The sequence below is a fragment of the Phocoena phocoena genome, chromosome 18 (genome assembly GCF_963924675.1).
Source record: "Phocoena phocoena chromosome 18, mPhoPho1.1, whole genome shotgun sequence".
NCBI lineage: Eukaryota > Metazoa > Chordata > Mammalia > Artiodactyla > Phocoenidae > Phocoena > Phocoena phocoena.
This window is the reverse complement of record NC_089236.1, coordinates 25,050,338-25,071,560: the sequence shown is the minus strand read 5'-3', so window position 1 is coordinate 25,071,560 and position 21,223 is coordinate 25,050,338. Positions and strand designations below refer to the sequence as shown.

At 34.4% G+C, this 21,223-nt stretch overlaps 1 protein-coding gene across 1 annotated transcript in view; it reads left to right on the top strand.

The window, feature by feature from the left end:
* Positions 1–21,223, top strand: part of NAA16 (N-alpha-acetyltransferase 16, NatA auxiliary subunit) — a 64,054-nt gene that overhangs the window by 9,320 nt on the left and 33,511 nt on the right. Inside the window, exons 5-9 of the mRNA XM_065895998.1 lie at positions 671–805; positions 6,437–6,590; positions 9,280–9,399; positions 12,112–12,207; positions 16,978–17,084. Coding sequence (XP_065752070.1) covers positions 671–805; positions 6,437–6,590; positions 9,280–9,399; positions 12,112–12,207; positions 16,978–17,084 — 612 coding nt within the window. The remainder of the gene's footprint in view (positions 1–670; positions 806–6,436; positions 6,591–9,279; positions 9,400–12,111; positions 12,208–16,977; positions 17,085–21,223) is intronic.

Genomic DNA, 21,223 nt, shown 5'->3' with positions numbered 1-21,223 from the left:
GTTCTTCATGAGACCCTGTTCGGCCAAGCAAAGTTGCACTTGCCTAAAAGTTGGAGGCAGATATGAGCTATGAAGAAGTGGGAGCTGTGTAGGGAGGTTAGATTTTCTGCTGGTCTGAAGGCATCTTGATTCTTCTGGAGCAGCCATGGTGGAATTTCTGGTGTTTTCTCCCTAATGTCGTAGATATTGAACTGTCTTAGAGTAGCAGCAGTGGTGTTTCTGCTAGAAAAGTCCAGTCAGACGTTTGAGTGTTTTCCCTGGCTGTGTCCATCCTATCTCTGGGGCCTATTATAATAATGTAAAATATGTTGTGATTTCATATAACAATATTATAAACAGTAAACTCTAGTTTCATAAAAAGCTATCTTAGTCTCTCTTCTGAGATGTTTAGTTACCAGAAGAAATTCTTATTATATAAAGGTAATTTTATAGGGCAACCTAAAAGCATTGACCCCAAGGACATTACATTACAGGGTATTCTGGAACTTAAGTTTAGATCAGGAACATAAAAAGTATTTCTGTTTTATTCTGGAGTTCAGAGATGTTTGTTTATTGAATTCATTAGAAAGGAATTAAAGGTATTTTTTCTTAAAACTCTGTGATGAATTATATTTTAGAGAAACTTAGGAAAGTGAAAAAAATTTTAAAGAATTGTTTTTTGTTTTTAAAGGAGACGAGATATCAGCTTCTTCAGTTGCGCCCAACACAACGTGCATCCTGGATTGGATATGCCATTGCATACCACTTACTGAAAGATTATGATATGGCACTAAAACTATTGGAAGAATTTAGACAAACTCAGCAGGTAAGAACTGCATTTTAACATTTTCTTCTACCTTCACAAACTAAAATAGTTAACTTCTATATTGCCTCCATCTGCAAGCATGAATTAGTCTTTCAGATCTATGGAAGAACTTGAAAAATTTTTGAAATAATTGGAAGAAGTTAAAACAAAGAATTCTTAATACAAAATAAATAATATAAAGATTTTTGTATACTATAATTTCAGCAATATTCAAATGAATAAAGAAAAGAATACATGAAAATGAAAATAGTTTTGTGACTGTGGGAATTGTTTCTCTAATATATGTTGCTTTATATTTTATATAAATACGTTAATACATACATTTTAATATGTATGTAAAGTAGAAAAATACAAAAAATATACTGTATATCACAAGAGAAATTAAAAAGATGTTAACATTTTGCCGTAATTGCTCCAGATTTAATTATTTTTTAAAGAAATGTTACAGAAACAGCTGAAGTCCTCCCACATCCCTCCCTAGAGGTAGCCACTATTCTGAAATTGGTATAGATCATTTCTCGTCATGTTTACATTATGTTTTAAGTCCATGAAAGTTACAAACTATTATTTTGTATATTTAAAATTTTACATGAATGACATGTAGTTTTTAAAATTCAACATTTCTTGAGATATATCTATGTTGATACATGTTGACTAGTTTATTCATTTTAAACTGCTGTTCGGTGTTCTGTTATATAAATAAGCTAAAGTTAATCTACTCTACTTTGTCTGTATTAAAAATTAGTGCTGTAGTGAATATTCTTGTCTGCTGTTTCATTAGCCACATTTGTGAGTTCCTCTTCAGTTTATACCTAAAACTGGAATTGCAGAGTTGTGGCTCTGTGTGTTTAGTTTTACTAATTTGAAGCACCTTTACCAATTTACATGCCCGCTAGCAAGGTTTTATGCTTATTTTTGCCTATATCCTTACTGACACTTGATGTCAGCTTTATGATTTTTTCCGTTCTTCTGGATGTGAAGAAGTTTTTCTCATTATTTTTCTTTTTTTAACTTTTATTTGTTTTTTTTTTTGGCTACGCTGTACGGCTTGTGGGATCTTAGTTCCCGACCGGCGATTGAACCTGGGCCCTCAGCAGTGAAAGTTCCAAGTCCTAACCACTGGACCACCAGGGAATTCCCTCATTATTCTTTTAATTTGTGTTTCTTTGATTATTAGTGAGGGATATTGGAATAAGATATATTATCTGTACTTTTCTTTTGATGTCTGTGTCTGGCCTCATGGCATGAGTTGGGAAGTGTTCCCTCTTTTGAAAGAGTTTGTGACAGATGGTGTTAGTTCTTATGTAAATATTGGTCCATTTCATCTAGGTAATCTAATTTGTTGGCATACAACTTTTCATAATAGTCCCTTATAATCCTTTTTATTTTTGTAGGGTTTGTGGTAATGTCCCTCCTTTTATTCTCAATTTTAGTAGTCTTCTCTTTTTCTTTCTTGGTCATTCCAGCTAAAGGTTTGTCAATTTTGTAAATCTTGTCAAAGAACCAAATTGTAGTTTTGTTAAATTTCTCTGTGGGTGTGTTGGTGTATGTATGCTTTAGCACTCAGCCAGGCAGTTTACAACTTGACCTTAGCTTTCGCCTCAAGGTGAAAGGTCAGAGTCTCAAGGTCAGCAAGAGGTAAGAGTTTAGGGCTTTCTCAGGTCTTTCTTGAACATGTGTGTAACTCTGTATGTGTGTGTGACTTTTCAAAGCCCCTGTGGACATCACATTTCCCAGCTTTTACTTTAAGGTTTTTGTTTAGTCTGTTGTTTGTCCTGACTGTTAGCCGTCTTTCAGGCACTATAAAGGTAAAACACATGCCTGTAATCACTTTTAATAAGCACTTTTGGCCCTTCCCTTCCCCCCAAGGCTTTTTTGCTCTGGGCAAACTCTGAGGTAGGCTTGTACTTGGAGGCTTGCAGTGAACCAACAGGTCAGTTAATTACAGTTCTTTGGGAATGAGGCTTTGAAAGAGCTCCAGCTTTATTGTTCTCACTGGTGGCTGTCAAGCTGCTCTGGGAATACAAGCTTATTTTTCAAGGCTACTGTGTAGCTGGAGAGCACTGGACAGGATTAGGGCAAGTTAAAATGACACAAAACTCACTGGTCTTACCAAGATCTAGCTGTTTTCGTCAATAAATGCTCCCCAGGTGTGCTGTAAGCCTCTGGTTAATTTCCAGAGTTCTGAAAAAGGTGATTCTGACAGTTTTTGCCAGTTCTTTCCTCGCTCTTTTGGAGAGGTGAAGTTTTGGAGTTCTTTCTTTACTCTGCCGGTTTTCCTGACATCATCCTCTTTGTATTTTCTTGATGAAAACTTTTTCTTTTGACACGTTACCCTAAAAGCAAGGTATTGTTTTTTGGAATGATAGCCAAACTAATTTTACCTGCTAGAGTGGTAAACTTTTTTTCACTTTTCATTTATCCAGTAATTCTCGTTACAGAGTACACATGGTAACAGTCCCCTATTCTACCTTTCTGTCCCTGCCTTGCTATCCAGAGTCTAGTTCAGAGAAGACATGGAAGAACACAGCCCGCCATATGTCTAAATAATGCACGTTCAACTTTTTTATATGTATTTTAGGCATTCTCTATGGTTTTTGCTACAATAGAGTAGTAAATAGTTCTTTTATGTCACCTCACCGTCTCTTCCCCATTCTCCTGATAATAGTTATATGAATATTTCTGGTTCTTTAAGTGTTTGTTACCTTTATAACATTAGGGAGTATACTTACACTTTTGTGTCTTAAGCCAGCAAATGGCAGGAATTCCTTGTTTCTCATGGCTGAATATTATTCTGTTGTATATATATATATCACATCTTTATCCATTCATTTGTTGATGGACACTTAGGTTGTTTCCATATCTTGACTATTATGAATAATGCTGCAGTGAATATCTCCGCCCCCGCCTTAGCATCCAGTTCTCTGGGGCTGTCTGCTTTCTTTGAAGAAGAGCTCCTGGCTCTTTGAGTGGGATGGATGCCTGGTTACAGGGTAATATTTTAAACAAGGATTTGGCTGCTGAGTTGATGGAAATGGGGCCAGGGTCAGCCTTTCAGTTAATCCCTTAATCTTGAGCCCCATTTCTCATTCCTGCACCCTCTGTTTACTTGTCATTTCAGAATCCTGACCCTGTTTGGTGATTTCCGGGGCAGATAGCCACCCTCCCTAAAGATTTCCTCTGTGTAGCTACTCTAGGCTTTAGCTTCTGCTTTACTTCATCCCTTATTCTTCATTTGCTTACCGTTTCCCAGAAGTTTGTTGAAATCTCATATGTTCTATTTTCATAGGTTAATATATTTTTAAACCCTCTATTATTTTTATTCTCATAAGAGAGTGTGGTAAGTTCATCATGTTTACTTAGATTCTTAGCTTTTTACTGCGAACTAGAGAATTCTCTATTGAGACTAGTTCTTTGTCTTTATCCAGGAATCAAGTCCTTAACCATAGGAAGGTGTACTGTACCATATTCACTGGGGTTTGATAAACACGCTTTCATTTTAAATACAATCTTATTGCAATTTGATGGTTAAAATTAGGTGTGTGGAATTTTCTTATTTTTTGTAATAATAAGTATAATTAAGAGGTATACGAGGCTTTTTTGAGGTATAATACATGCCATAAAATTTACCCTAATTTTAGTTGTACATCTCGAAGATTTTTTTTTTTGTAAATTTATAGTCATGTAGTCATTACCACAGTCCAGTTTTAGAATGTTTCGTCACCCCCCAAAAGTTCTTTTGTGCCCATTTGTCGGTTTCCACTCATCCCCAGCCAACCACTGATCTACTTTTTGTCTCTATAGATTTGCCCTTTTTGGAAAATTCGAATAAAGGCATTCAAATGCAGTGTTTTCTCTCGAAATTCTTTTATTCATAATGCTTTTGAGATTCACCTGTGTTAGAGCATGTATTAGTGGTTCATTCCTTTTTAATGCTGAATACTGTTTCATTATATGGATACACTGTAGTCTATGGATAACACTTTGTTTATCCATTCATTAATTGATGGACATATATATTTTTAGTTTTAGTTGTTGTGAATAATGCTGCTATGAACATTTGTGCATACGTTTTTGTGTGGACATATGTTTTTATTTCTTTTGGGTAGATACCTAGGAATGAAATTACTTGGTTATATGGTAAGTATATATTTAACTTCTTAATAAACTGCCCAGTTGTTTTCCTACGTGGCTGAACCATTTTACATTCCTACTAGCAATGTGTGAGAATTCCAGTTTCTACCCATCCCCACACCTGTTACTGTCCAATTTTTTGATGATAGCCATCTTAGTGGATATGTAGTAGTATCTGTTTTAGTTGTGTCTCTGCATTTTTCTAACAACTAATGCTATTGAGCATTTTATCATGTTCTTATTAGCCATTTATACTTCTTCTTTGATGAAATGTCTGTTCAACTCTTTTGCCCATTTTTTAGTTGGGTTATTTGTCTTACAGCTGAGTTGTAAGAGTTTCTTGAATATTCTCAATACAAGTTCCTTATCAGATAGATCATTTGCAAATATTTTCTCCTAGTCTGTAACTTGTATTTTTATGTTATTAATGGTGTCTTTTGAAGAGGAAAGTTTATAATTTTGTTGAAGTTCAATTTACCTGTTTTTTCTTTTATGCAAAGGGTCACAAAGATTTTCTCCTATTCCTCTAAGGTTTCTTTTATTGTTTTAGTGCTCACATTTAGGTCTGTGATCCGTTTTGATTTAATTTTTGTAAATGGTATGAAGTATGTGTCTGTTTTTGCATATGGATATTAAATTGTCCCACCATCATTTGTTGTAAAGACTAACCTGTCCCTGTTGAATTGTCTTGGCACATCTGTTGAAAATCAGTTGACCAGATTATAAGGGCTATTTCTGAACCTTGTATTCTGTTCCATTGATCTATATGTGTATCCTTATGCCAATACCAACCACACTGTCTTGATTACTGTAATTTTAAAGGATGTTTGAAATTTGAAGTACATGTCTTCCTACTTTTTCTTTTTAAGATTCTTTTGTCCATGCAGGGTTCCTTTTATTTCCATTTTAATTTTAGCATCAGCTTATCAGTTTCTAAAAGCTTGCTGAGAGTTTGATAGGGATTGCATTGAATTTTTAGATCAATTTGGGGAAAATAAATATAGAGTCAAAAAAAGATTGAGTATCCTTTGGTATATGGGTCTTGTTTCTTAAATTTATTCCTGAATGTTTTGTTCATTTTGATGCTATTGTGAAAATTATTTTACTTTCATTTTTGGGTTGTTCGTTCCTAGTATATAGAAGTATAATTGATTTTCATATATTGATCTTGTATTCTGTCACCTTGCTAAACTCCTTTATGGGTTCTAGTAGTTTTTTTGGGAAGATTCTTTAGGATTTTAATCATTGTTATACTTTCCTTTGGTAATAGGATTTGCTAACCTCTTCACTTTTCTGTAGGCAGAAGTCCCCACTCCTTTTTTTGTTTTAAAGAATATATTAATCTTCTTTGCTGTTAATCACTCTTCTATTTGTAACTGCTTGTGGGTTGCTTTTTAAAGTCTGCGTGAATGACTGTCCTGAGAAAGCAATTAAATTAAAGATGTGTAACTGCTTTATATTATTATATAAGTAAGATAATTTGGTTATTTTTTTCAGATTCCTCCCAACAAAATAGACTATGAATATAGTGAACTGATACTGTACCAGAATCAAGTGATGAGGGAGGCAGATCTATTTCAGGAATCTTTGGAACATATAGAAACTTATGAGAAACAGATATGTGATAAACTTTTGGTGGAAGAAATTAAAGGTAAGTTGAACTGCTTTTTCTTTTTTATTGGCCTCAGTTAAAGAAAAGAATAAAACCTATATACTTTATTATGTCTGAACACTTAAATGAGACTTACTATATATATCAGGCAAAGTTCTCAACACTTTATTATTAAGCCATTATTAATTAATGTAATGGTTTAATAATAAAATTAATGTAATCTTCATAACAACCCTATGATGTAGTTGTCACATCCATTTTAGAGATCAGGAACTGAGGAACAGAGAGGTAAGTGACTTGCCCAGAGTCACACAGCTAAGTAATCTGGGTAGTGCTGGATTTGAGTGCAGGGATTTTGACTCCAGATTCCATTTTCTTAAGCAGTATGTTATACTGCCTTCATATTCAACCCCCTCCCCCAGTATTTATCTCCATATATAGTAAAATGAGAAGAGTAAATGACACTTGGGATCCTCATGAAAGCAAGATTCATTTATTTTCATTATGGGCTAATTAAGAAGACAGGATTCTGAGAAATAGTTTGTTAAGAATGTTTTTCAACAAAGTCAAACAAATTTCCTTTTTTATACATAGCTTTGCTCATCAATTACGCATTTCCTGAGCAACACCATATTAAATAGAATGTCCATCTAAATAAATAATTAGTTTAAAACTAAAATCTCATGTAGTTGCAGGACTTGTAAAGCTTAAAAATACTAGCTAAGGTTTATTTACTCTTCTGTGTTTCACAGTATGGTAACTGCTTAAACTGCTTACTTTCACTTAATTTTTAGCACCTCTAACATGGGTATTACTTATTGTCCCTTTTTATATTTGAAGAAACTAAGAGAGGTTAAGGACTTGCCCAAGTTGCCCAGCCTTTCAGGAGGTAGAGTTTAATTTCTAAAAATATCTTTCTGACTTCAGAGCCTTTACTTTTTTTTTTTTTAAATTTAAATAGACTTTATTTTTTAGAGCAGTTCTAGGTTCACAGTAAAACTGAGTGGAAGGTACAAAGATTTCCTATATACCTTCTGTCCCTGCACATGCACAGTTCCTCCTACCTGCACCCCCCATCCCCCCAAGCCTGTAGTTTATATTTGGGCTCATTCTTGGTGTTGTATACCCTCTAGGTGTTAAAAAATGTATGATGACATTTTACATACTACCATTATAGTATCATACAGAGTAGTTTCATTGCCCTAAAAATCCTCTGCTCTGCCTGTTTCTCCTTGCCCCCAACCCTTGGCAACCAGCAATCCTTTTACTGTCTCCATAGTTGTGCCTTTTACAGAATGTATTAGAGGTGGAAGCATACAGTATGTAGCCTTTTCAGATTGGCTTCTTTCACTTAGCAATATGCATTTAATGTTCTTTCATGTCTTTTCATGAGTCCTTTTAGCTGCTATCCTCTACTCTTGTGGAGGAATGGGGCACGATCATAGTTCTTTTTTTCTCCTTTTATTATTTTTTGAATTCAAGTATAGTTTAAGTTTAATGTACTGTTTACGGTTTTAACTAGTAAATGTTTATGTGTGTTCACTTTGTACCAAATAGTGTGCTGACCGTTTTAAGTACATTATTTCAGTTGATTATCATAAAAGCAGACTGATGTAGTTGATATTTTGCAGGAAATGGAAATTGGGAGTTTTGTAAGTTATTCAGTCACAGAGCTAGAAAGTGGTAAGACTGGTAGCTACACCTAGTTAGTCTTATTGTAGAGCTTGAGTAATATACAATATAATAAAATAAATAGTAAAATGATATATGTAATAAGCACTGTAATATGATGATGGTGAAAGCTGAAATAGTATGTATGACTGAAGACATTTCAAAGGGTTGTTTGAAACAGATTCTGTAGGGAATGGGAAAGCTTAGGGATAGAAAGTTGAGATATATTTTTTGAGATTCTCCCTTTTATCTTGATTAGGTGTGCTTTCCATTTTATCTGAGAAGATCGTTATTTATTTATTTTGGCTGCGCCATAACCCCAATGCAGCTTGCAGGATCTTAGTTCCCCCACAGGGGATTGAACCCGCGACCCCTGCAGTGGAAGTGTGGAGTCTTAACCACTGGACCGCCAGGGAAGTCCCTATCTGAGAAATTTAGATTCTCATTTCCCATACCCACTTGCAATTTGTATGGCTTAGTAAAAGAAATTGAGTCTTAGAGGTGACCCACATGTGAACATGGTTTGTATAGTTTCTTGCTGCGAAGTGGTATTTAGTGTTATTGTTTTGTGAGTTAAACTTCTCCAATTTTAGTGACCTGGAAAGGACAGTAAGAGAATTGAATGGAGAATTGTTTAACATAAGAATTGATTAGGAAAAGTACATTAAAAATCTTGCAGTAGGAAGGCAGGTGTATTTCATTAGAATTATTTACCAATCTATATCTAAGGTAACTTTAGTTACTTTAAAGGGTGTACAAAAATGGGCATAATGCAAAGATTTTTTACGAACAAGTTAATACCATATATACGGTGTGGGAAGGAGCCAAAAATGAATGTTAGTATAATAGAATGTGTAAGTGAAGGTTCATTTCTGAAGACAAGCTGTGAATTAATCTATGTTTAGTTATTTAAACTGCAACAAGCCCTAAAGGGAAGTACCGTACAGTTGTCTTTCATAAACATCTATTATACTAATAATGCTTAGTGAAATCTCTGGAATTAGAAAGGTATTTAATGTTTAAGCAAAATGAATGTGACATTTAAACTTAATTTTAGGGGAAATGCTGTTGAAATTGGGACGATTAAAAGAAGCGAGCGAAGTATTCAAAAACTTGATTGATCGGAATGCAGAAAATTGGTGTTACTATGAAGGCTTGGAAAAAGCTCTACAACTTAGTATGTAATGATTTTTCTCCTACCTTCTCTTAGCTAGTGTTTTTGTTTTAATTATTTATTTTTGGCTGCGTTGGATCTTCGTTGCTGCGCGTGGGCTTTTTCTCTAGTTGCGGTGAGCAGGGCCTTCTCTTGTTGCGCCGCACGGACTCTAGGCATGCGGGCTTCAGTAATTGTGGCTCGCGGGCTCTGGAGTGCAGGCTCAGTAGTTGTGACGCACGGGCTTAGTAGCTCCGCGGCATGTGGGATCTTCCCGGACCAGAGATCGAACCCGTCTCCCCTGCATTGGCAGGTGGATTCTCAACCACTGTGCCACCAGGGAAGCCCTTAGCTAGTGTTTGAAGTATAGTAAAATATAAAGTTGTAAGAATATTTGAGGATGCATATTTTTAGTTTTAGCATTCATGTTTCCATTTAGGAAGATTACAGGTTAAACATGGGAGTGAAAATGAATTCAGATATTTATATTTAAGTGATAAATGCTTACAGATTATTTTAGGTTTCTTGATCCATTAAAATGTTAACCAATTTACACTAACTAGAGTGGTGGGGAGGAAAATGGGCATTCCCTTTCTGGGAAATGTCATAATTATTTAGTTTTTAAAGAATTAGAGGACTGTTACTGTCAATCTCTAAGAATAAGAATTGGGCCAAAGAAATGCTGCTGAGAGTACGTTGTATATAGCATCAGCATAAAAACTATTCTTTTACTTTCAAACTAGGCTAATTTGTGTAGAATAAATTGTATACATCTTCTTTTGAAATTTGATAACCATGACCCTTTTCAGAAATCTAGAATATTATTCTAAATTTTCCCTAATATTCTCATAATTAAATATCTTTAATATTGCTAAAATCATATTTAGTCATGGGTAAGTATATGGCTGAAATAATTATGAGACTCGAAGGTGTTGAAACAGCAGAATTTTTAAATTTAAGAAGTATGGTAAGTAGCTAGCTACCCATATTCATTTATAGTAGGAAGAGCTATGAGAAAAATTTATTTGTTGTATCTTAATTACTTGTATACATGAATCCAGGTTTTCTGTGTTTATTTAAAATTTTATATCACAAATTATTAAAAAAAGTTCCTTAAATAATTGTTTTTAAGAAAATAATGAAAATTAAAATATTGATTAGCTCAATAGTCTGTCTTTAAAAAAACAAAGCAGGACAAAAGTCATGTGTCTGAAAGTTGGAAATGTGAGATAACTGATTTTTCTTTAAACTACCAGTTACTGGCATGTTAATCACTTAACTGCTTTAGTAAAATGAATGTAATATGTTCCATATATCAGGATCCATGCTTACTATAAAATATATTGATTATAAAACTATTTTTTTAGGTTCCTTAGGACCTTTTCTCCCCCATGGTAGGTTCTGGAGCTCCAACTTGTGACTTCAAATAGGGCATTGAAATGGTTTGGGTTTTGTCTTAATGTAACTACATTTATAAGACTTGTTTTATCTGGGTTAGTGGGAAAATGTTTTTTATACTCATAGTTCGTCTCATTCTCTAAGATTAGGTATAAATATGAGAACTGCTTTTTAAAAATATGCAATAGGCTTCTTGTAAATTTTAGTATAAGGGTCCTTAATATTTCATGAAGTCTCCAAATCATTAACAGAACGTGAAAATAATTTTTCACATATCCCAGTTTTTAAAATTCAACCACATTGGAGCTCCAAAATGTATTACTGGGGGAAGGAAGGAGTCTAAACAAAATCGGACTTTACTTTTTAAAGTGCTGTGTTTATAATCTTGATACTGAACACTACATTTACGGTGGCTTGATTGCTAGCACCAAGGGTTATTTTTATAATACTTATATTTCTGTGGTCTGAATTAAAATCCACCTAGAACCTTATAGTTTAAAAATGGGTTTGCTTTTTCTTAAAAATTCTGTTGTAAGTTATCTTATTGCTTATGTAAAATAATGCATGTAATCTCTCTTTGTAAATTATGCTGGATATTATTTTAGAATAATAAACTAGAGCCAGATCCGATTCTGCCGATTGTTAATGTAGGTTACATATAGATCCTGTATTTAGTACTATAAAATTAGGTTGGTCTTGACAGGGAAGATACAACTTTCTGTTAGAAGTATATTTTATATCATAATATTTGGGAGAAGTAATTGACACTTTAAAAGTCTGTTCTAATGGGGTTCTTTTTTTTTGGTACCTGGACAGGGACATGAACTAATGGAGGTCTTTGTAATAGAGTTTCACTGAAGATTTTAAGTGTCAAACCTCCTTAGAAACTGAGTTCATCTTTTAAAATATTGCATTCATGACCCTAAAACTGTTGCTTTTTTGAGCCTATCTATAGGCATTATAGACTTTTGTTGGGTTTATGTGGGTTATATTGGGTTAGAGGATTTATGTAAGATATGTTATAAAGGAACATTTTCTTTTTCATGGGTTGTGCATGCAGGAATATCAGAGAAGTGCAGTGTATCTTGAGTCTGTCTTGTGTGTATATGATTTGAGTGGTGAAATTTTGGTTTTCTCTGGACTTTGGGTTTAAAATGGTGATTTAATGATTATTTCGTTGCCACAGAGTTTTTAATGTCATTCTTACAAAAATTGAGAGCAGCTTTAATATTGATAATGTGATTTTTAATTTATGACATAATTTTTAAAGTTTATTAGCATTTTATCATAGATAAAAGTTTTGATGCTTTGAATCTGACGCATATTTACTGATAATAGGCACTTTAGAAGAGAGGCTTCAAATTTATGAAGAAATTAGTAAGCAGCACCCCAGAGCAATTTCACCTAGAAGATTACCTTTGAATCTTGTCCCAGGTAATATTAGGATATCTTTTGTAACACTAATAATTACTTGTTGAAATTACTCAACACCATTCACATTTTAAAAGCTTGTTTCTGGAATAGAGTTTACATCTACACCAGTCTTGGGGGTGGGAGTGATCAGTTATTTATTTGTTATGCATATGTTGTTTAAATAATTGTGTTATTTTCTTTTTATCAAAAGATTAATGGAAATTAAAAGCTTTTTATTTGACTGACTTTAAAAATACATGAAATACCTCTTAGAAGTGTACTGGGTTAGACAGTAGATACAAATTTATTTAAAAATAAATAAATAGTGCCTTTCATTTATGTAAATGATGAATAGTATTCTGATCCTCCCTGTTTTGTTTCAGCTTTGTGAAGTAGGCAGATTCCCTAATGTTTTCCAGGGAACATTAAGTCCCAGTGGATGTTAATAGGCTTGGTGGGGAGGATGCCTGTGTACTGAGATGTTCTTCATTCAAATGAGTTTGGGAAACTTTTGGTTAAACACAACAATCAGGCTTCTGCAGGACTTCCTAGAACTTTCAGTATATGAGTTGTGAGTTTCCAAGGTGGGATGTACTGTGCAGAGGGGAGCATTTCCCTAGTAAAAGCGTTTTCTGGAAGATGCTTGAGCTCACATTTCTGTATCTCCTTTTTTAAAAAAATAGCAGCCTGTTGAAATATAACTCACATACCATAAAATGCACTTTTTAAAGTGTGCAACTCTTTTAATGTGCTCAGGGAGTTGCACAACCATCATCACTCCCTGGTTTCAGGAAATTTTTGTCACTCCAAAAAGAAAACTCATGTCCATTAGCAGTCACTCCCAGCCCCCAACCCCTGCACCAGGCAACCACTAACCTAACTTTCTGTACCTGTGGACTTGCTGGTTTTGGACATTTTGTATGATTGGAATCATACCATAGGTGGCCTTTTGTGTATAAGGTAGGAAGTATGTTCTTACTGAAAGATAACCTGGAGCCAGTTTTTGAATGTAAAGTGTGATTTGGGTAAAAGTGGGATCATTCTGGACCCTCTAGGACATTGTCTTTGAAATGCTAAAAGGATCTTTTTACAAGCTAGGCCTCAGTTGAGGGGTCTTGACGGCTTGGGCTTCAAGGTCAGCGTCATTTGAGGTTCTAACATACATGTATTTACAAAGCTCTGGGGACCATATATAAAATTGTGCAACTACTTAATTGTACCTGTGCAACAGCTGAATACTTCATGAAGCGTTTTCGCGTGTTTAGAAATATTTTTATGTGTAATAAGAAAGGTATCTTAGCATTATCAAAGGCAATAAGATCTTTCTCGAGAAACATGATGGAACTTGAGAATGCAAGTTTTGAAAAAGGCTTACTGGTTTTTAGATAAAAATGTTTATTACCTACAGATTAGTGAACAGCCAAAGTCCTGGGGAGATTCTCCAACAGCCTGAAATACTAAGTGCTGTGAAAACAGTACTTTTCAAAATAACCAGTTTAATTCGTCGTGATCTATTAGTCTTCACTGGCCAAGGAGGGAGAAAGAGGGAAGGAGATAATCCAGAGTATTAAATGAGAATGCTAATCACATTTTGCTCCTATTTTATTTTTGTTTCATTGGATTGTTTTTATTTTTTATTGAGATATAGTTGACATACAGTGTGTAAGTTTAAGGTGTATGATTGATACTTTTATATATTCCAATATTATCATCACTGTAGTGTTAGCTAACACCTCCATTAGGTCACATGATTGTCATTTCTTTTTTGTAGTGAAAACATGCACCATTATTTAGAGTAAATTCCCAGGTTATCAGATACAGTCTGATCTTGCTATTTATGTTCATTATTTTAGCGGTGGTTTTTGGGCTGTCAGTTTTTATGTGAATCTGTACTACATCTAGTGAAGAATTAGCATAGCATCTCTGTAGTCAGATAACTTGTTTTACAAGCTGCAGTGCTAAACAGGCACATAATGATTTTTTTTTAATTTTAGAATTTTATTTTTTTATACAGCAGGTTCTTATCAGTTATGCATTTTATACGTATTAGTGTATATATGTCAATCCCAACCTCCCAGTTCATCCCACCACCACCAGCCCTTCCCCACGTTCCCCCTTTGGTGTCCATATGTTTGTTCTCTACATCTGTGTCTCTATTTCTGCCCTGCAAACCGGTTCATCTGTACCATTTTTCTAGGTCCCACATATATGCATTAATATATGATATCTGTTTTTCTCTTTCTGACTTACTTCACTCTGTAGGACAGTCTCTAGATCCATCCATGTCTCTACAAATGACCCAGTTTCGTTCCTTTTTATGGCTGAGTCAGGCACATAATGATTGATAGCTTTTTTTTCCCCCTAAAGGAAAGACTATGGGGGTACTAAAGAATTATTTTAAAATGGTTAGGAAGAAGGGAGGTTATTTATTTTTGTGAACCAGTTTTTCTTATATGTAAAGAAAAAAATGATGAGATGGGTAAATAGTAAGTAATTTTGGGTTATATGTGTGACTGAGCCGTTGAGTAGCTGTGTAGGCTTCTGGTTTAGACAGTGTGTTCATACAGTTCTGAATAAAAGGGTGCAAAACAGGTTTTAACTGAAAAGTCTTTTCTGTGTCTCTGTCCTCTGGCCACCAAGTTTACTTCCCCAGAGACAGCCATTGTTACTAGTAGATGGTTTAACTCTTCCAGAAATACATTGTGCATATACAAGCAAAAGTATGTGTTTGAGGGTTTATGTATAGTTTTCCTTTTTCCTCCCCCTTTTGTACAAAAGTGACATAGATTGTTCTGCACCTTGCTTTCCTTTTCACTTAACTCTGTATCTGGAATTCAGTCCTATATCGATATGTAAGACCTTCCTCATTCTTTATCATAGCTAGCTGCACAGTTGAAATAAAAGTTTAATGGGAGAAGAGGCTTGTAATATAGTGGATACTTGAGAGCTGAGTACATTGTCTTTAAAGTAGAATTGCCAGTATGATCTAAATAGATTGAGAAAGTTGAAGAGGAGTTCAGAGTAGCCTCTGACATGAAGATAAAATGCATGTTTTCTCAGTAGATGATGATAGCAAATGTGGAAAACATTCTTAACTATAGAAATACAATAGCTATCAGATGTCAAGGTGTAAATAATAGACATTTATTGAGTGGTTACTGTGTGCTTATGCTGTTTACTTTTCATCTTGTGTGAGTCATGAAAGAGTACTCTTGAGGCTGGTGGTGTTACCGTCATCTTACAGTGGAGAAATTGAGGTTTTTAGCGGACAGTGTCACACGAAGTAAGCAACAACATCGCTGACTGCCTGCCACAATACTGTTAACCTTTGCTTTATATCAGAGAAAGTGCTAGAAAGATTTGATCTCTGAAACTTTTTGATTTTTAAGGAAGTAATGATGTATATTTAACCCAGAGTGAAATTTTGTGCAGTCCTGATAATCTGTGATTTTCAAAAGATTATATACAAAGTATACCGAAGGAACACAAAATACCACTCTGGGTTGAATATACATGATTACTTCCTTAAAATTCAAAAGTAGTTTTAGAGATCAAATATTTCCAGCACTTCCTCTGTTATAAAGATTAGAGATCATCTGAAAACAGTCTTTGTAGTAAGTTGAGGTAACAAATGTTGATCCTGTTTTTATATTAGATAAAATTTTCACTCAATAAAATTTAAATTTCTCCTCTTAATATTTATATCTGTAATATGTTGCATATGCATGTTTTGTTCAGTAGTGTCAGTCACAACAAATAAAAATAACCACTTGAGTTGTTGAGTATTTTGGTAAAATGTGATTCATAAAGAAACCTTAAGAAAGGTCATTTCAGTAGTCTTACTTTAGCTTAAAACATTCATGACATATATGTATCTTTTTTTTTTCTTTTGAGTGGGCAAATCCATGTCCTTACATAGTAACCCTTATTGTCAAAAAGTTAGAGCTTTTGTATTTAAAATTAATTCTTTTCAATTTTTTCTGCTTTTAAAAAGTGACACTGAAGCTTTTTGGTAAGGGCTTAGCAATAATAGGAGATTTATTTACTTGATGTTACAAATAGGGTATTTATTTAATTCTAATATTAGCATGCCTCAGGGCTCTGTCTGATGTCTTATGGATGTTATTTTACTTACTGTCTATCTCACCCACTAGAATGTTAATTTCCATGAGGGCAGAGTTTTAAAAAATTTTTTTGTTTTAATCACGGCTATACCCTGGATACCTGGAACAATGCCTGGCACATAGTAGGTGCTTGATAGATGATTGTGGAATGAATGACTGTTGAAATAAATCACTAGTTGATTCGGAAAACATTTGTAAATACCGTGTTAGTGTTTAAAAAGATATTTTGACTGCTACTTAAATATAGTGCTGGTTACAGTAGAATCCTTATATAGTTTGCAGAGTGCCTTCTGAGATGTAGGATTGAGATAGTAGCATCGAGCCTCTGCTGGTCAGTGAGATTAGGAAAGGTACTTCCTATGGGGACTGTATTCAGAAAGATAGTAGGTTACTTTTCCTCAAAGCTGCACAGTCATTTTGTTTACCTATCTTTTGAAGTGTTCCTTGAAGATATTTTGCATCTGCATCTAGGGAAAATACACTTGCCAACCGAACCGAGATACTTGGTGTTATGCTTTTTGGCGGTAACAAATAATGCTGACTTTTTGGGTTTAAACATTGGATAGGGGAATCATTGTTTCTGAAGGAGTTTTATTTTTATTTATGAAATAATTTTGCGAACTGTTTGCATCAGTCGAAGTATAACAAAGTACACTTTTGTTTCTAGGTGAAAAATTTAGAGAACTAATGGATAAGTTCCTGAGGGTTAACTTCAGTAAAGGCTGCCCACCCTTGTTTACTACTTTGAAATCTTTATATTACAATACAGAAAAGGTAAAATTTGGTCTTTATTCAATTTGCTGTAGTCTTTTTTACTAACTTAATTATTACAGAAAGATTTCCATGTAAATAATATGCTATGACTCAATCATTTTCTCTATTCTTATAATAGTGTGCACCTTAGTCTAATAATAGATGAACTGAAATTGTATGCGTGTACTATAAGTAGTATCAAAGGAAATGTCAATCGGAAGCTTACCGAGTAAAGGGTTTATAAAAGCACTAAAATAAAGGTTGTTGTTTTTAATGGGTATACTTTTGTAGTGGGATTTTAAGTTTGACCTATTGTCACCAGAGGTCTATATTTAACTATTTGATGATTATCTATTATTTTATGGTATGACTGTGGATTTTTAAATTCGTTATGCTTGCCTTAAAAGTTAGAGCTTCGGGCTTCCCTGGTGGCGCAGTGGTTGAGAGTCCGCCTGCCGATGCAGGGGACACAGGTTCGTGCCCCGGTCCGGGAAGATCCCACATGCCACGGAGCGGCCGGGCCCGTGAGCCATGGCCGCTGAGCTTGAGCGTCCGGAGCCTGTGCTCCGCAACGGGAGAGGCCACAACAGTGAGAGGCCCGCGTACCACACAAAAAAATAAATAAATAAAATAAAGTTAGAGCATGGAAAATTGTTACTGCAACAGTAACATGTCATTTGGCACTGTTAGTTTTAACTAATAGGCTACATTTTAATGTAGTTTTAGCTAGTTTTCAAATGAAGAGAATCACTTTCTGCTTTTTAAAATTAGGAAATAGACTTGGTTTTATATTAGATAATTAGAAAATTAAAAGTTAATAGAAAATAATTATACTTCTATTTCCAAGCATTGCTTCTTATTTCTTAAGGTCTAAAATCTTGTGTTCATTTCTGTAATCAGTTTTTGAAAGTTACTAGTGGATAAGGAAAAGATGTTATTAAAAATGCTAAAATATTTTTAGTTAAACCTATATCACTTTATTTAGTTTTGACCCATAATTATTTGTAAATTAGTAATAATTGTGAATAATAAAATATTGAAAAAAGTCAGTGTTAGGTATAACTGACTGACACTTTCTTCCTTTGGCAGCAGGTTTCATAAACTAAAAGGGAAAACTGATAATGTCTAGAGGGGAGTGGCTGAGGATGGCTAACAGAACTTCTGTACTCTGTTCCTACCATTGGTGCACCCAGTCTCCATGCCAATTGGGCAGATCCCCACTTCGGGAAAGAGACCTATATAGTACCCGAATAGTAAAAAGTGTCATTTACATTAAAACAAACAAACAAAACTTAACAATTATTTAATGTCTGTAGTATGCTTTATTTGATTGCAATGGTACTGTTATCAATTTTTTTCTGCAGTTGATTTTTTTCTATTGATTTTTTTTTGATAGTGATTGATTCATATGAAAACATGTAGCAGTGCCTACCAGTAATTTTTGTAGGTTATTTAAATTAGCATTTGCCAAAATTCTTCTCTTACTCATTTAGGCAAGGGTGACAGAGAAGAAAGATGAGATAAAATGTCGGAAATAATAAAGAACATGTATGTGAATGAGAATAGAGTAGTGCTTTTGTAACACTGAAGACAGAATTTGTTCCTTACAGAATTCCTTACAGAACTTGTTCCTCTTAAGCTCTCACTGGGCTTTCACTGGCTTTCTCAGTTTTCATAAGAGGCATAGACTTAAAAAAAAAAAAATCTCTCCAATATTGATCCAAAATTACCATCTTAAAGGTGTTAAGCACTTGTTGGTATTTTATTTTATAAAGCTTGTAAATTGCATTTTTAAAGAAGGCAGTGAGAATACATTCATCTATATGTGAACCTTTGACATCTCTTTAGTGTTAATCTTTGAGCACGCAACAGGAATGTTTACCATGTGTTTTTGAGAATTGAATTAAGCTGCAGAAAATTGAGTTTAAGTTGTCAGAACTTAGTATAGTGAGAAAAAATGTACAAGTATGGGAAATCCTTCTCAAATCATTTTGGTCACATACTTGTGATTACTCTAGAGGGCGTTTTAAAATTTGCATATTTCTAATCAGCAGTGAGTCCTGTTTTTAGCTAAGGGCTGCATTTTAACTCTCGAAGGATTTCAAAGAGGTTAAGGCTGATAAACAATTATAGTTTTGTAAGCTTCCAAGTCTTAAAAAATAATCCATGTCAGGTACCATGAAAATAAAATTATCTTTTGAAGTTAGCTTAGGATATAGTACAAGTGTCAAAAAGTATTTTAAAAATGTCTCCAGCATTTTAAGTTGTGAATTTTGACCATAAATATTTTGGGTTTTTCCCTCCAGCAATTTCACAATCACTTAATGTGTTATTGTGTAGTCTTCAATATCTTCTTTTTAACGACAGCATAGTCTTTTATCAAAATCATACCTCCAACTGAACTTTGATTTTCAAAGTTTTTGCAGTTAAAAAAGTATATCTTTGTATACATAGCTTTACTTAGGATTTTTGTCTCATAAATTCTCAGAATAAATTAATGGGTAAAAGGTAAGAACATTTTGTTATTCTTGTAAACATCAATTTGTATTGCCATTACCAAAGTGTGTGAAAGGTTCACTGTGCCCTCACCAGCATTAGACAGTGTTAAATATTTTCTTTTCTTATGTTTGCTTTTCTAATGAGATTTTATTTTAAAACATAAAGAAGCTAAATTTTAATGTAACCAGATTTGCTGATCTTTATTTCTATTGTGGAAGTTCACCTATTGTTTCACAGGCAGTTTGGAAAGTCCGCTTCCTCTTGAGCAGTGCTTCTCAAGGTGGGGCGGGGGAGGGAATTTTGTCTTCCAGGGGACATTCTGCAATGTCTGGAGGTGTTTTGGTTGTCAGCCTGGTGGGTGTGCTACTGATACCTAATGTGGGTGGAGCCCAGGGACACTGCTGAACACTCTTCAGTGCACAGGACAGCCCCCCACAGCAAAGAACTGCGTCACCAACATGTTGGGCTGTGTAATTCTAGGGGCTGTCCTGTGCATCACAGGATATTTGGCAGTGTCCTTGGCCTCTACCACTTAGCGTCAGCAGCTTACCCCCAGTATCTTTGTTGTTTTCTTAATAGCTTTATTGAGATGCAGTTCACATACAATAAAATTGACCTATTTGAAGTTTACAAATTCACTGATTTTTCGTATATTCAGAGTTTTGCAACCATCACCACAGTAATTTTAGAAAATTTTCATCACCCGAAAAAGAAACCGCATTCATATCTGCCCGCTGCACTCCCCCAATCAGGCAGCCACTAGTCTACTTTCTGTTTATGGATTTGCCTATTCTGGGTATTTCATACAAACAGAATCAAACAATATGTGGCCTTTTTTTCTCTAGCTTCTTATACTTAGCATAAATATTTTGACCTACGTGGTAGCATGAGTACTGCATCGCCTTTTATGTCCAAATGTCCAGTTGTATGGCTATACTACATTTTATCTATCAGTTGATGGACATTTTGGTTGTTTGTACCTTTCGGTATGAATAATGCTGTGAACATTTGTGTACAAGTTTTTGCATGTACATGTTTTCATTTCTCTTGGGTGCATATACCCGGGAGTGGAATTGCTAGGTCAAATGGTAACTCCATGTTTAAACTTTTCAAAAACTTGTCAAGACTCTTTTCCAAAGTACCTTCACCATTTTACATTCCCACGAGTAGTGTATAAGGATTCTGATTTCTATACACCCTCACCAACAATCCACTTGTTATTATATGATATTTGATTATGGCCATCCTAGAGGGTGTGAAGTGGTCTATCTCCTTGTGGTTTTCGTTTTCATTTCCTTGATGACTGATCATTTTGAGCATTATTTCAAGGGCTTGTTGGCCATTTGTATATCTTCCCTGGAGAAACGTCAGTTCAGGTTCTTCTCCCAGTTTTTAATTGGGTTATTTGTCTCTTCATTATTAGTTGTAAGTTTTAAAATATATTCTAGGTACAAGTTTCTTATCAGATGTATGATTTGAAAATATTTTCTACCATTCTGTGGATTGTCTTTTCACTTTCTTAAAAGTGTCTTGATGAAGCCCATTTTATCTATTTTCCCTTGTGTTGCTTGTGCTTTTGTGTTGTATATAAGAAACCTATTTCCAAATTCGGGGTCATGAAGATTTACACGTGTTTACTTCTAAGAGTTTTATACTTTTGG